At 37.6% G+C, this 16,641-nt stretch overlaps 2 protein-coding genes across 6 annotated transcripts in view; one reads left to right on the forward strand and one right to left on the reverse strand.

Moving 5' to 3' along the window:
- Nucleotides 1–964: 964 nt before the first annotated feature.
- LOC140483207 (ADP-ribosylation factor 6-like) lies at nt 965–9,963 on the reverse strand. 5 transcript variants are annotated; one of them, XM_072581283.1, is made up of 3 exons: nt 9,760–9,962; nt 5,935–6,033; nt 965–3,491 (listed from the first exon to the last, which is right to left on the reverse strand). In XM_072581283.1, exon 3 carries the CDS (start codon nt 3,027–3,029, stop codon nt 2,499–2,501), a length of 531 nt encoding a protein of 176 aa, XP_072437384.1. In that variant the 5' UTR covers nt 3,030–3,491; nt 5,935–6,033; nt 9,760–9,962; the 3' UTR covers nt 965–2,498. The 5 variants fall into 5 exon arrangements, with proteins under 5 accessions (XP_072437384.1, XP_072437386.1, XP_072437383.1 ...); XM_072581285.1 differs by lacking the exon at nt 5,935–6,033 and having other exon boundaries at nt 965–3,488; nt 9,838–9,963; XM_072581282.1 differs by lacking the exon at nt 5,935–6,033 and having other exon boundaries at nt 965–3,488.
- An 80-nt stretch (nt 9,964–10,043) lies between these two features.
- Nucleotides 10,044–16,641, forward strand: part of LOC140483206 (serine/arginine-rich splicing factor 7-like) — a 28,537-nt gene continuing 21,939 nt past the window's right edge. Inside the window, exon 1 of the mRNA XM_072581280.1 lies at nt 10,044–10,158. Coding sequence (XP_072437381.1) covers nt 10,131–10,158 — 28 coding nt within the window. The 5' untranslated portion in view covers nt 10,044–10,130. The remainder of the gene's footprint in view (nt 10,159–16,641) is intronic.

Below are 16,641 nucleotides of genomic sequence, written 5' to 3' on the forward strand. Positions count from 1 at the left end.
TCTTTCCCTCCCTGCTCTCCAACCAGCAGAGCTTGACACTGTAATGGCAGGTGGGAGATTTGCTTCCAGTTTTTTTGTAGAAGCTCATTTATCTCTGAGTCAACTGCCAAGAAGCTAGCAAGAGCTATCAAAACACAATGCTTCTTTTCATTTCCAACATTTTTTGCCTTCTTTGTGGTGCTTTCCTACAGTGACAAAGCTGAATTTAGGGACTTAGTAGAGTTGGATACTGATCCTGCATATTGTTACTGTGTGTCACTTTGTGTTAATGTTTAGATTAGTTTAGATTACTTACAGTGTGGAAACAGGTCCTTCGGCCCAACAAGTCCACACCAACCCTCCGAAAAGCAATCCACCCAGACCCATTCCCCTACATCTAACAATATGGGCAATTTAGTATGGCCAATTCACCTAACCTGCACATCTTTGTGATTGCGGGAGGAAACCGGAGCACCCGGAGGAAACCCAGGCAGACACGGGAAGAATGTGCAAACTCCACACAGACAGTTGCTTGAGGCGAGAATTGAACCTGGGTCTCTGGCGCTGTGAGGCAGCAGTGCTAACCACTGTGCTACCGTGCCACCTCAAATGCAAAAAGAAAAAAAACTTTATGCAAAGTATTATGCATAGAACAAAGTAGTTTGTGAAGCACTACTACTAAAGATCCCCTGTAACCAATATTTCCTTGTAGCCAATAAATAGAATTAAATAATTTACAATGTAGTCCTTTTAAGATTTGGTCAAACTCATTCAGCTGTAACGTGGCAACTATCAACAATGCATAAGTCAAATTCACATTTAAAACAAACGAATTTGAGACAATGAAAAATGAGGTTATTATGTCATTACTATTATATAAAAATGCAGGTCAGCTGAGTTCAAAACATAAAAATTGCATTCATAAACCATGTTCCAGGTAAATTCAAATTCTCAATTTTGTAACAGAATCTGGTTAAATTCCAGTGTTTCTTTTTGTTCTTATAATGACTTACACTCAGACTCAGTAAGTGCTCCAAGTCCATTCTATATTGATGGCATCAAATGGTTCATACAATCAATTGTGAGACAACTAAGTGATAGAGGAGTATCAGTCATGAGGTACATTAATTTTGTTTTCAATTGTGCAATTTCCCACTTTATTATTGGTAGGATTTCACATTATTTTATGAATCACAGAGAATATTCATGAACAAATTATCAAAATAAATATATCCACTCTAATATTTCTTTGATATTTCACACTTTTAAGTATAGTAAAACAGTAATATTACCACAACATATCGTTTCTGTTTCCATACCAGTGTCAGGAAGTAAACTTCTAATGTTTACTTTATAAGAACTTATACTTCTATCACTCTCAGCAAGCAATGATATTAAATCTGCATTTCAAAACCTGAAGTTTTTTTGTAATGTAGCTTTAAAGATTTTTACCTATTCCAAAATAAACACGATATTTGTTACTACGGTTAGGCCACTTTTGGAATACTGTGTGCAATTCTGATTTCCCTGCTATAGAAAGGATATTGTGAAATTTGATAAGGTTCAGAAAAGATTTACAAGGATGTTGCCAGGATTGGAGGACTTGAGCTACAGGGAGAGGCTGAATAGGCTGGATAGGCTGGAACAGTTTTCCCTGGAGTGGTGGAGGTTGAGCGATGACCTATTAGAGGTTTATAAAATCATGAGGGGCATAAATAAAGTAGCCAAGGTCTTTTCCCTGGAGTGGGGGAGTCCAAAACTAGAGGGCATAGGTTTAAGGTGAGAAGGGAAAGATTTAAAAGGGACCTAAGGGACAACATTTCCATGCAGAGGGTGTTGCATGTATGGAATGGGCTGCCAGAGGAAGTGGGGGGTGGAGGCTGGTACAATTACAACATTTAAAAGGCATCAGGATGGGTATATGAATAGAAAGTTTTTCAGAGGAATATAGGCCAAATGCTGGCAAATAGGATTAGATTAATTTAGGATATCTGGTCAGTATGGATGAGTTGGACCAAAGGGTCTGTCTCCACACTATAGAACTCTATGACTCTAAGTAAACGTTTAACACATATGATGCTTAAATGTTCAGCAACATTGGAGAATAAAAACAACCACAGTATATGGTTGCCTTTTTGCAAACTTTTGAAGTTCTTTATAAACACTAACAGTCTAATGTAAATTTAATACTTATTCTTAAAGGCTATCCATTAAATGTAGCACACACACTGTAACTGGACTGCCAGGTATCAATACAGATTCTGCTAATAGATCAACAGTGAAAATAAAAATCTGACTTTTAATCAATCTGACATAGTCAAAGCCACATATAATAAAAGCTAACTGTGATAATAATGTTGCTATAAGCAAATCTTTACCAAGTGCCAAGTTGCTCTTATAATGCCATTCCTCCTACATTGTTAAAAGCATCTTTTCTTTGAAGCAGTTCCACTCTGTTGCAAATTGAAGGCAACGGGTATGAAGTTCATATGCAACATCTCTAAGTTTTAACTTTGTTCTCAAGATGTTTTGTAATTAGAAGTTAGCCAGGTTAGCCCTTCATACAGTCCATCTCCAGTGGTTGCTGAGGAAGGCTGAACATACCAGTTACGATCTTGAATCCTATTCAGGCCCAGTTTCTCCTGGAGCTCAATGGGTTTCATGGCATTAGGCAGGTCTTGCTTGTTTGCAAAGATTAGAATAATAGCATTGCGCATTTCTCTGTCATTTATGATGCGATATAGCTCTTGTCTGGCTTCGTTAATGCGATCTCTGTCAGCACAGTCCACCACAAAGATCAACCCCTGGGTCCCTGTATAATAGTGCCTCCAAAGAGGTCTGATCTTATCCTGACCACCTACATCCCAGACATTGAACCGAACATTTTTGTAAGTCACTGTCTCCACATTAAAGCCTACAGTTGGAGTTGTACTGACAGGCTGTCCCAGTTTGAGTTTGTATAGAACCGTAGTCTTTCCAGCTGCATCCAGGCCAAGCATCAGAATTCGCATTTCTTTGTTTCCAAAAATCTTTGACAGGAATTTCCCCATTTTTAAAATAATCAATGCAAAATATGTTCTCACAAACAATACTGGATTAATACTGATATTTTAACATCAGATTTCTCGAAATATTAACACAGCCTTTGAAATATTTGAGGAAAAAAAGCATAAAGGAGTGACAACCTGTTGCAGAAAAGGTAACACCAAAGCGAAATCTCTCACTGTTCTCCCAGATTCTTCTTGCTTGTTAAGTCAAAATCAAATATGAATGAAAAAAGTTTTCCTCCTGCTCTAGTTGTAGCAGTCAATATTGGCTCGAGAAAGTAAGATGATTAGCTTCTGAAATTCATCAGCTTCACAATAACAGAGCAATTCTCAGTTTGTAAAGATCCCAATTAACCAAACAGATTAGCAGAAAAGTGCAGATCGAGTGAAACTGTTTTGACTCCTTCGTTCTCTTCTATTTAGTAGGTTTAAGGCCTTATTACTCAGGCCTCTAAACGCCACCTGCTGGAGGAGATGTAGAATTATTTCATTGGTCCATTTTTGCATCATGTAACTATGGCAATACAAATTCAATAAACTGACACTGAAACACTGTATAAGGACTCATAAATTCTGAGTTTAAGTAATTCAACAGAGATTTTTGAAGATCATTTGCAGAGGTTTATAAAATCATGAGGGGCATGGTTAGGGTAAACAGACAAGATCTTTTTCCTGGAGTGGGGAGTCCACAACTAGAGGGTATTGGTTGAGGGTGAGAAGGGAAAGATTTAAAAGGGACAACGTTTTCATGCACAGGGTGGTGCAGTATGGAATGAGCTACCAGAGGAAGTGGTGGAGGCTGGTACAATTACAGCATTTAGCATCTGGATGAGTATATGATTAGGAAGAGTTTAGAATGATATGGGTCAAGTGCTGGCAAATGGGACTAGGTTAGTTTAGGATATCCGGTCGACATGGATGAGTTGGACTGAGGAGGTTTCCGTGCTATACTCTAAGGAATTCCTAAAGATGCATTATATAACAGTTCAAGCACTGCCAGTCATAAGATCACAATGTACTTATAGGTGAGAAATGCCATTCAATCAAAATTCATTCATCTAAAATGATCATATGCTCCTCCATTTGCTGTATTTAACTATAACTTAAATTGAAGGTTTTCATCTGCACCATTCTATGTGGCGATCAATTCCAAGTATTGATCAACCTTTAATTTCACAGTGCAGAAGGATTTGGGTGTTCTTGAGAACAAAAAGCACAAAAGTTAGCTTGCAGGTACAGCATGTAATTAGAAAGGCAAATGACTTGTTGGACATTTTTGCAAAAGAATGCAGTGTAAACATAAGTTTTGGTACAACTGACAGGGAATTGTTAGAATGTACTTAGAATACTGTCTACAGTTTTGACTTCTTTACATAAGGAAGGATATACTTGTCTTTGAAGCAGTTCAATGTAGATTTACGAGGCAGATTCCTGGGTTGAACCAGTCTTGTCTATAAGGTAACGGTATGATGGGCCCTTCTATGCTGTAAACGTCTGTGAGCCTATACTCATTTACAAGAATGAAAAGTGATCCTATAGAAACAAATAAGGTAGAGCTCCGATGTGGGGGAACCTATAACTAGGATGCACTGTTTAAAAATAGGTGGTCTCTCATTTAAGACTGAAATCAGGACAAATTTCTTCTCTGAGAGGGTTGTTGTCCTTTGGAATTTGCTTCCATAAACAGCATTTGAGTCTGGACTAATGAATGTATTCAAAGCGGTGAGACTTTTTTTATCTACAAGAAAGTTGAAGGTTATTGGGAGCAAGGAGAAAAGTGGATTTAAGGGCACAATCAGATCAGACATGATCCTCTTGAATAGTGGGACAGGTTGACGAATTACCTACTCCTGTTCCTTATGCTCTTGTTTTCAAGAAACCATTAATTTTCTGGATCTCTCCATTTTGTGGCAACAATTTAACTTATATTTTGATTGGTGGGTCATTTTCAAATTATTATTATAATGGAGTAATTCCGTTTTAATTTCCACATTTGCCATTCAGATAGACAAATGCTGGCTTTGTAGTTCTTTACTCATCTAGAAAAAAGACACAAAATATATTAATCATCCTAAACTCTAAACTGTCATCTTAACTAAAAAGAAGTAAAAGGGAGGCTTGTACTTATACAGCACCTTTCATGATCACAGGATGTCAGAAATAGTTTTCCAGTCAATTAAATATTTTTGAAGTTTTTCATAATTTTAATGTAAGAAAAACAGCAACCAATTTGTGCACAGCATGGTCCCACAAACTGAAATGTAATAATGATAAAAAAACCTTGTTGCAACAAAACTTCGCAAAATATAGGAAAACAAGATTCCATAGTACTGAAGTAACATTCAACCCCGATACATGAGTTATTAATTTCTCTCCTTTTTCTCTTCATCGCTTAATCTGACTTATGCAATTCAGAACTAATGCAAACCTGTGTTCCAAGCATATTGGGGGTGAAATTGGAATGAGGCTGCAGCATAAAATGGGCAACAATAACTAGCAATCATTTACATGCTCTTCCAGTAATATCAAACCAGAAGAAATAGGATAATTGTCAAATCTACACATTCAGAATGGAAGCAAGGGATGGAAAATCACGTAATATTTAAACAATACTGGCAAGCATTTTATGGTGACAATTATAAGGTAACATGACAATTATCATAATGAAGAACTACCACTTTTATTTTTCTAACAATGACACATTTTGAGATGAAAATCTTGAAATTAAGATCAATATTGATGGTGAACACTTGATATGTTCATTTAATGTGGCTTTATTTGCTAATCATGCAGATAAGGTAGTAATTTTAAAAAGAGTTAGGAATATTATACTAACATTGGCCACACTATATTTGGTCCAAACATATTTATGATACCAGAAAGAAAATGGAAGTAATATGTTACTTACTTTATCACAATGTAGGAAGGAACTAATATTTCACGTTCATGCTGTCCTGGTGTAATTCACAAACAATCAATTACTTCTGAAGTGTACCTACTGTCATAACTTTAGGAAATGTAAACGATTCACCATTACTGTTTTTGGCAAAGCTCAGAAATGTAGATTCTCTCACATGAAGCAATAAACAAATCAGAAACTACTGAGGTTAAGGTTTTGCTTTGGGCACAGTCTGCAATCTGGGCATTTAAACCATGCTAGTTTCCTGAAGTGAAGTTATAGTTCTTGTTTCAGTTCAAAATTATTAGTATGTTTCAAACAAAAAAATTCTATAAGCCAGTGCAATTAGGCAATGTCACATTGGATGTAATTTTTGTGCTTCCCTTGCATTAAAAAATCCTTCATGTACTGTATTTTCGTGGATCTGCTGCAGTTTTATAACATAATACTGCAAAAATGAATTTATCACAAAAGGTTAACAACTTCTAGTTCCTTACCTACAAGTAACGTGATTTTGAATTATCAAAAATGTCTTTAGGCATCTATGCAAAACTATTTGCTTCTTTCATTCATCTGTTTCATAAGCCAACATAAAACACATATGAGCTGTAAATCAGAAACAAAAACAGAAGTTGCTATAAAAGCTCAGCAGGTCTGGCAGCATCTGTGAAGAGAAATCGGAGTTAACGTTTCTGGTCCGGTGACTGAGGAAGGTACACTGATTTCACTGCACAGGTGCTGCCAGACTTGCTGAGCCTATCCAGCAGCTTCTGTTTTTGTTTCTGATTTACCACATCTGCAATTCTTTCAGTTTTTATAAAATGCATATGCTTCATTATAAAATTTTGAAAAGTGCATCAAATATAGTGTCAAAAGTCAACCTTCTCTAGAGGAAGTGTATAATCCTGGGACCACCCTCCTACAAAAATATCCTGTTCTATGATTTGTAGTACACTCACTTCTAAAAACTACCAATATTATAAGAAGTCCAAGCCTATGCTTGAGTTTTCCACAATCCCACTCCCATTATGTGAGTTTGACTCAGCAGTAGCACTCAAATTACAACTGAATCATAGTGAGTTTAAGCTACTTTTAGGATTTAATCACATAAGCTTGGCTGATATTTGAGTGTATAGACAGAATGCTTTATCAGTGGTAACATCTTGCCGTTTGTTCATAAAACTGAGATTCCACAACACTGATAGTTATTATATTGGGCCAAATCCAATTATGAAATAGTGTAAATAAATCTGTAATTTTTTTTGCTGGTGTCAGATATATTGAGTAGTGGCACTCTAACTTGTTACAGAAATCTTATAAGCCTATGGGAAATAGGAACAGGAGTAGGCCATTCAGCCTCTCAAGCCTGCCTACTGTCAGAATCATAGCTGATCCGACATTTCTGAAGTCCACTTTCTCCATAATCGTTGATTTCCCCCTACTAATCAAGAACCTATCTCAGCTTAAATATACTCACAGCTCTCTCTGGCAAGGAATTCCAAAGACTCAGAACTCTCTGAGAGAAGGAATTCCCTCCCATCTCAGTCTTAAATTGGCACTGCTTTATTCTGAGACTATGCCCTCTAGTCCTCGACACTCCCATGACAGGAAACATCCTCTCAGCAATTACCAAGTATACCCCTTAAAAATCCTATATGTTTCAATGCGACCACCTGTCAATCTTCTTAACTCCAATGAGTCCCAATCTGTTCCGCCTTTAATCATAAAACAATCTCTCTATACCCAGGATTATCTTAATGAACCTTCTATGAGCTGCCTCCAACAAAATGATATCTTTCCATAAAGAGATCAAAACTGTGCACAGTACTCCAGATGAGGTCTCACCAGCACCTTGTACAGTTGCAGTAAGACTTTCCTACTCCTATATTCCAACCTTCTTGAAATAAGAGCCAACATTCCATTAGCTTTCCTGATTATTGCTGCACCTGTGTGCTAGCTTTCTGTGATTTGTACACAGATGCCCCCAAGTCCTTTTGTATTGCAGCTTTCTGCAGTTTTTTTTCCATTTAAATAATACTGTTCTTTTGTTCTCCTTATCAAAATGAATAATTTAATGATTCATTAATTGCTTTAGGGAAGGGAGTGTACCATGACTAGCCCACATATTATTCTGGTCCCATACTATTTCATTATTTTTGCCTTTTGAGGTAAGCTTATTGAAAAAACAATTGTCTTTCAAGGACAACTATGTATGAGCAAATGCTGTCTTGCTAGTGCCTTATTTATGAACAAGAAGTACAGAAAATTGACATCTCTGAGAAGATGTCAATTTCTTGTCACTTACATCTTAAATATATTAAAAGATGTTTGCTTGTCGGTAAATAACTTGAGAAATGCTATTGAAGCTTTTTATCTGGCACTTATCGGGCAAATGTAACTTTCTCAAGGGAATCTACAGGGAAACTAACAGCCCAAAAGTGATTTTATAAAAATAAATCACAAACTTAAATTGAAATTGCCTAATGAAATTGCCAACTGAAACAGCACACCTAATGGACGAGTTCAGAATTACTGATAGCAACCTTCAAATTATTGTGTGCAGGTATTTGAAATTGCTGTCAGTTTCCTTATAATGACGAATTATCCGCTGTGCTGTCATTTCTGCAACAAACTATATTGGAAGTGACTTCCTCAAATGAGGGGACACTTGTAAAGCAATTTTCTAATTAATAATACCAGAGCAATCTAATATCGCCTATATTTGTTCAGTCAAAAATAGTTACAGCCTAGACTGAAATGTCAGTTACTGAAGGGGTTACGCATTGCATGAGATGCTCTTCTTTGGAAAAAATGTTAAAATTGTGTTCTTTAAACATTCCTAGAGCTTAGTCCCATTCATTCTATGCCCAGTCACTACTGCCAGAAAGTAGATTAACTGACCATTCACCTATCTCATTGTCACTTGTGGGATCTTGCCCTGTCTAAAATAGCTAACAATAACTGAGTGAAATGGTTTGAGGACTTTCCAACAAGCACCAAGACATCATTTGGCTGGTGGTGAGAAGGACAATACTGTGAAATTCTTCATGTACGCCAAGACTCTCTGCACCACCACAGACTGCTCTCGAAGCAGCTGCAGAGTAGAGACTGTCACACATCTTCTGGAATGTGCCTTTGCAAGGAAAGTCTAGAGACAAATGTAGTGGATTTTGTCAAGCTTCATCCCGAGCAGCTCTGTGACGCAGGACACTGTGCTCAACGGTCTGTTCCCTGGGACACACAGACACAAACATTGACCACATCTGAAGGACCATCAAATTAATGAAAGAGGTCTGCCTGAAATTTATTGGGTCTCTGACAGCAAAGAGTTGACTCTGACTGAGTGTTGCAGACTGGCATATTCCAAGGTCCAGGACTTCATGATGAGGGATGCACTAGAGCTTGGGGGAAGCTGCCGCGAAGGTGCAGTGGGGAAAAGGCCACCTCCTCTGCCAATATTAAATGGGGGTCTATTCAGTTATCGGACTCCCCCATTTCCTCGAATGTATGTAAACTTAGTCTTGTAAAAATAAGAAATGCCTTGGGGTTGTTTGTCTTAAGTGTGCTATAGTGACTATGTTTATCTCCAAAGGTTTTATATGAATAAAGTATATTTTTGAAATAAAAGTTTGGGGTATTTCAGAGATGCAACAACGCTCTATATGAATGGAAGTTTCTGTTTAGTTTCTTATACCTAAAGGAAGCATTTGATTTTGTTTTACTTTCTGGTGTTTACAAGAGATAATTCTGGACTGCAAAATAATGTGCAGGGTAGGAATAAAAGTTTCAAGTTCGAACAAGGACACAAAATCATTACAAGTGCAGTGTGCTCACAATCAAGCTTCGTCAATATTCGGTATCAACTCCGCCTACTTCCTCCGTCCGATCTAAATAACGAATTATGGTGCGTACATTGCAGTTTCTGTTGCGTATTGGAAGCCATTTTGGAGCTGTTATTATTCAACGGAAAACACTGTGATCAATATGGATCCCACAGAATACGACAAAGGTTCGGCGCGTACTGCGCACGTGATCTCGATTCCAAACTGCCATCCGTTCCAATCCTTTCAGCCCGCTCGCGCCGCACTTTATCGAGTGCCCGTATGTGACTATGTCCTAAACGCACATGCGCAAGTGACAGAGGCGGGGCGGGTTTCGCTCTCAGTTAATGGAGAACGGGCGAAGGGAAGAGTGAGTGTGTTATTATGTCCCGATACAACCGGTGCGGTGGAGGTGAGGATCCCCCCCCTTTAGCACTGAAGGAAAATCCAAACGGAAAATAAACCCATCAAAACAGGCAAGCGTCTGATCCCCAGGCACCCCCTTCAAATCGGATGCTGCTTGTACAATCCCGAAAGGTGCGGAAGCTGCCATCCGCGCGATGGTGGCACGCCAGCCTCTTCAGCATGGAGGGGGTCGGAGCTGCGAAATGGCGGCCTCTTGTTCTCTTTCCTCTCGTTACTTTCATTTTGGCGATGCCTTTTGCGATTTTGATTTTTGTTTTAAAAACCGCTGTACCTTGACGGTTAAATATAAATACTGTGAGGAATATACGGGGAGCAGCCACTGAATGACAATAGTGCGCGCTTTGGCGGGCAGTGCAGGCGGCAGTGCCTCCATATTGTTTAAGGGTACACAACACATCTCCGGTTTATGCTTGAAGGGTTTGGGAGAAGTGATCACCGAATTGTGAGCCCGACATGTCGGTGATTCTTGACTCGGTCTGGGGACCGAAAAGCAAAGGAAGCACGGCAATGTATCAAGCGATTGGATCCAATACATCATTTTGACTTCCACCCCCAACGCGGTTAACCGTGTTCTCGTCCAGTAAAATACGATTTAACATTGCTCATTGGGGGAATTTAACGATGCAATATTATTTAAGATCATAGCATACACCATTGGAGCTGTGACCCAGGTTTAGAATATCAATTTATATAATACGTTCGGTTTTCAAAATCAGCTTATTGAGGAATTGTTTATTAAAATTATAAAATTTGGAGTTGTGCCTTCTAGGTTTTTCCCTGTGCCTATAGTTGAATTTTACTTTGATTTTTATGGTGAGCAATAAATTCACAAGAGAAATTGGTTGCCTTGAGAGATTAGGTTATTTTATACAATAGAGGTAAGCTTGATTATAATATAAAGTTAAAAGCCTGTGCTTGTCAGAACTGAATTACTTTCATAAGCTGCAAATAAAAAAATGCTGGTATATGGAATCACTTGATCCACACTACCTGTTCTGGTTCTAGTTCCACATTCTAATGTAACCTAAACTATTTTTGCTTACACTTTACGTCATCTTCCATATTTTTATTCAGTGTTTATATAACCCTTCCTGGGTACAAGTTTGTTTCCTTCATTCTCACTTACTAGTGAGAAAGTCCATTTCCTATTGATCTGAGCAATCCAACCATCTTTGCTTCAAGTGTCAGCCTCGACTGTGGCAACACTCTTACAGCTGAGTGAAAGTAGGGATTTCACCTGGACATCCTGGAACCAATATCTAGTGATTTTCTTACTGCTGTCTGTGGGACCCTGCTGTGCACAAATTAACCACCATGTTTCCTAATCTTATAACAGTGGCTGCACATCAGATCATGGAGCAGGCGAAAACCATTCAACCTCTCAACCCTGCTCCACCATTCTAGATTATAACTGATCATCTACCTCACTACCATATTCTTGCACTATCCCATGTCCTTTGTTGGAACCTGTTGGACTATAACCTGGTGTTGTGATTTTGATGGTATTGAATGACTTCATTAGGTTAAAGTGCTTTAGACATTGTTAGGAATGGCACTGTAGAAATGCTTTATTATTAGTTCTGAGCTGGGTGCCTGACATTTCCGATTCAACAGAAATATATTTGTATTAATACGTGAAAATACTTTCATTTTTACTGCACATATTAGATTTCTTTTTATATTCTCAGCTGCAAACCTATTTATATTTTACAATATCCTAATCCTTAAACCAATTGATATCACAATCTGCTTTTAAAATCTTAGTTCTGTAATTTTTGTGATCTTCTGAGGTACTGTATTTAACTTCTGACCATTTTAATTTATGTTTCCTCTCTTTTTAAAATTGTGCTGCATATACTTCTGTATTTTACTGTTGCTGTCAGATCAACCAATTATAATACTACTTGTCTTGTACTTTTTGGTTCTCTTTTCTACAGTTTGCAAGGTCATTTTTATTTTCCCTGAGTATATGTCATAGTTTTTACAGCATAGAAAGAGGTCTTTTGGTCAGTCATCAAACATCCATCTATTCTAATCGTACATTCTAGCATTTGGCCCATAGCCTTGTATGCTTTGGTGTTTCGAGTGCTTATCTAAATTGTGCTTAAATGTCTTGAATGCCTTATGGGCAGAGTTCCAGATAACCACGACCCTTTGGGTGAAAAATATTTTCCTCAAATTCCCTCTAAACATCCTGCTCCTTGTCTTAAAACTTGCCCTTTTGTTATTGGCCTCTGTACTAAAGTGTGTGTGTGTGCGCGCGCGCGGAGGGGGGATCTATTTACCTTGTCTATGCCCCTCAGAACTATGTACACCTCATTTGGATTCCTCCCACCTCAGCCACCTTTGCTCTGAGGAAAGTAATCCCAGTATCTGTAGTCTCTCTTTCATTAATTGAATTGCTGTAGCCCAGGCAACACCCTACCGAATCTCTCCTGCATTCTTTTTAGTCCAGTTTCATCCTCCTTATACTGTGGTGACCGAGCCCCACAGTACTCCTCCTGTGGCCTAATTAACACAGTATGCAGCTCCATCATAAATTCCTTGATCTTGTACTCAATGCCTTGTCTAATAAAGGCAAGTATCCCATATTCTTTCTTATTCATCTATCCTGCCTTTAAAGATCCAAGGATATGTAAGCTGAGGTACCTCTGATCCTCTGCACTACTTTGGTACTCCTTTGCTTTGTTAGTCCTCCCAAAACCCCTCACCTCTCAGGATTAAACTCCATTTGCCATTATTCAATTCATCTGACCAGCCCACCTATATTGTCCCATAGTTTGTTTTTTCTCCTTGCTATCTACCAACTATCAATTTTCATGTCCTCTGTGAACTTACTGATCATACCTTCTACCTTCATGTCTAGACCATTAATGTACTCAAAAAGCAAAGGACCTAGCCACTAGGTGCAAGCTTCCTGTCATAAAATACCATTCAGCCATTGCTGTCCACACGCTGCCATTAAGCCAGCTTTGAATCCAAGTTGACCAGTTGCCCTGGTCCCCAGAATCCCTTAGCTTCTTACCAGCCCACCATGCAAAACTTAATCTAAAATCTTATTGAAGTCCACACAGACTACACCAACTGCACTACCCTCATCTACACACCTAGTAACCTTGTAAAATTCAATTAAGTTGTTAGGTATGATCTCCTTACAAAATCATGCTGACTTCCTTGATTCATTCCGTCCCTTGGAACTTTTCCAGTAGTTTCCCTACCACCGATTCATTTATATGGAAATAAAATATCTTGGTATGTTCCTGGGATAAATGTTCATTTACTGCGGCTGTCCTGCAATCCTGCAGTTAATTTTTTTTAATACCTGGTTTTAGTTTAGGGAATTCAGTGTCGCAGTTCCTCAGACGCTTAGTAGTAGTCAAACTATAACATGACTTACATAGTTATTATCTTGCTTGTATAGGTTACTATTTTTATACATTGAGTATCATTGTCTCCCGATAAGCGACTGCATATTATGTTCTAACTGAATAAATGTTTAAGTACTCCTATTAAAAAAGAGTAAATGTACATCGGTTCCTTTTATTTAGATAACTAATTGTCACTGTTTTGCAAGATACTATACTTATGATGGGGCCATTAGATCTAGCAATTAGCCCAGAGTTGATTAGAGAAATAACACTGCTGATAAACATCAACACCATTGAAAAGTTCTGATAATGTTTTGGTCAGGTTCTACCTATTCATAATTTTTCAATGTGTTTACTGACATCAGTTATCCAATAATCATTGCTGACTGCATGTGCTCAATGTTGATTATTTACAAATGTTATTAAGCTGAATTTTTTTTTCATACTGTCACCTTTTGTTTAAATATATTTCTGTGATATCCCTGCCAGTGTGCATGTTCCTGGGTGTCAGTTAACAACCACTTTTCTTTCTACAAAATGTTGGTGCTCCAAATGCTCCCAGCTAGTAACATTTCTTCACTTGACCAGAATGCGTATTGGCTTTTCATTTGATAAACTAGGGAACGTTCTCAAACTAGAAGAATATCTTAATTCGATAATTAAATGGACTTTGAAGAGGGATTTTCATTTTTGTAGCAGAGGTGTTCGATACTGTTTTGAAAACATGCAAAAAGTTTTCACAGCTATAATGCTTCTTGCATATACTACAGAGAATGAATGTGAAAAACCCTCTTTGAAATAATGATATAGCAAAAATGTTTTTGCATAAGTTAACATGCGTGCACTCTATTCTAAGAACCTGTTTTAGTGTCATAGATTCAACTACTCCAGTGTATTGGAATTGGCTATTCATGTTTTTTGGCCTCTTTTCCTAGTTTATTTGTATCATGGTATTATTCCAAAAAAAATTAGATATGCTATTATAATTTTTTTAAAAAATAATCATGTTTCTGATGTTGGGTGCGCTGCAATAGAAAAGTGAGCTCTAGTCACATATTCCCATAGTAAGGGGAAGTTGTAAGGAGGCTTGCATTAGAATTGTACAATTTTTAGTGACTAGTTCCCTATGCATGGATGTGATTTCTAGAGCCAGATTATAAAAAATGTGCAATCATGTTAATTGAAAAATTATTGTAGATCATCAAACATTTTGATTACATCTCATGCACAATATACAGTGGTTACCTTTTGTAATTGTGGACGGTCATCCATAACATTCTAAACCCATTCAATAATGTATTTCTAATCTTGTCTCCCTTCCCCATCTCAGTCTAAAACTGAATCCTTTGCTAATTTTGAAATTTTGTTCAGAAACTACATGTTTTGCTGTGCTTGTATGCAATTCATCTTCAGTTTGACATATTGTCTAGGAATGAGGTGGTCTTTAATAATGAACAGTAGGACTTAATGGTGAAAACTTTTGTGTTCAGAAAACAGGGTCCCATTCAGCAACTAACATTTTTGATCTGCATTATTTCAGACTGCCAATTTTGTTGCCACTTGCACAGGAGGGCATCAAGCTGAAGATAGTTAGAAGGAAATTTATATGGAAATAACTGGAGACCTGTAGTTGACACTTTTGGTTACTGACTAGAAATTACGAGAATGAACTTTGACCAGATTCCTACCATTCATCTTTGTGGCTGACGAAAAAATGGTCCAGAGAACATGAGAAAAACTAATCAAGCTTTGAATCGAGATTCTAAGAATTTCCTAATTTGCAAGCCTCCCATGTCACTATTGTACTAGTTGATTCTCATTTGTAAGAAATTTCTAAAATTTTGATAGTTTGGTATGCATACCAATATGCAATTCACTTTTGCTGTTTGTATTAAAACTTTATGCTTTAGACTGAGTTGCGACTAAGGGACTTTTCTGAGATGTTCTTGCTGCCTGTGTGATTAAACGAACGCACCAAAGCATTGATGCAAGATGCCATTTGAGTGAGGGGGTTGTGATGAATGTGACAGTGGTGGTTTTGAGGCGGAGGGGTGTTGAAAAAGAATACAGTACAGTTCGGTCAAAGCTGCAATGAGCTGTTTTAAGCTCGTGCTACCTGCCTGCTATCAAGTCATCTCTTTGTGATTACAAAAGAACTTTGAAGTTGAACATTGAAGATCCAGTTATGGTCCATGATGGAACCAGTGGCAAAAGTTGAACTGAGAGTGGTTCAGAAATTTTGGTGGAAATTAAAATGTAACTTTGCAATTAATATATTTTGTTATTTAGGCAAATAAATTAGAGTTTTATAAAAGCACAATGCTAGAAAAACTCAGGTCAGGCAGCATGTGCAGATAGAAATTTAGTAAATGTTTCAGGTCAAGTGACCTTTTGTCAGAAGTAAAGAAGGATTGTATTGGAAGGTTTTTAATCAGTTTTAAAAAGGGATAGGGCAGAAAGAAGAAAAGGCAAAGAAACAATGCTGGAGAAATTCAACAGGTCTGACAGTATCTGTGGAGAGAGAAACTGAGTTTTGAGTCCACTATGATTTCTTTGAGAACGAAAGACAACTTCTTTGATAACAGGGGGACCAAGGGAGATTTTAAAATAAAAGATTTCATGATGTAAAAGCTGAAGAGAGTGGTGATGGTCAAAGAAATAAAGGTTTTGTCCAAATGTTGTAAATGGCTAGGCAAAAACATAATAAATGCAACATGAGGAATAAAGAAACAAAAAGCAAACAGAATGAACATAATTAGAAAGCACAATAAGCCGAAGGCAGAGTCGTGATCTAAAGTTGTTGAACTCTTGAGCCCAGATGACTATAGAGATTTAAATTGATAATAAGGTGTTCTTGCATTTGTATTGGAACACACCATGGACAGAAATGTCGTTGTGGGAGCAAGGTGAAAAATGAGGATGAGCACCTGGAGGCTTGGGGTCAGTTAAAAGGAGTTTTGTATAAAGTGTTACCCAGTCATGAGTTTGAGCCCTCCAAGGTAGAAGTGATTGCATCATGAACTGAATGTACAGTATGCTAATTGAAAGAGTAGAAGTAAATTGGTTCCATTTGGAAAAAAATATTTAGGGCATTCGATGAT

The sequence above is a fragment of the Chiloscyllium punctatum genome, chromosome 11, assembly GCF_047496795.1.
Source record: "Chiloscyllium punctatum isolate Juve2018m chromosome 11, sChiPun1.3, whole genome shotgun sequence".
NCBI lineage: Eukaryota > Metazoa > Chordata > Chondrichthyes > Orectolobiformes > Hemiscylliidae > Chiloscyllium > Chiloscyllium punctatum.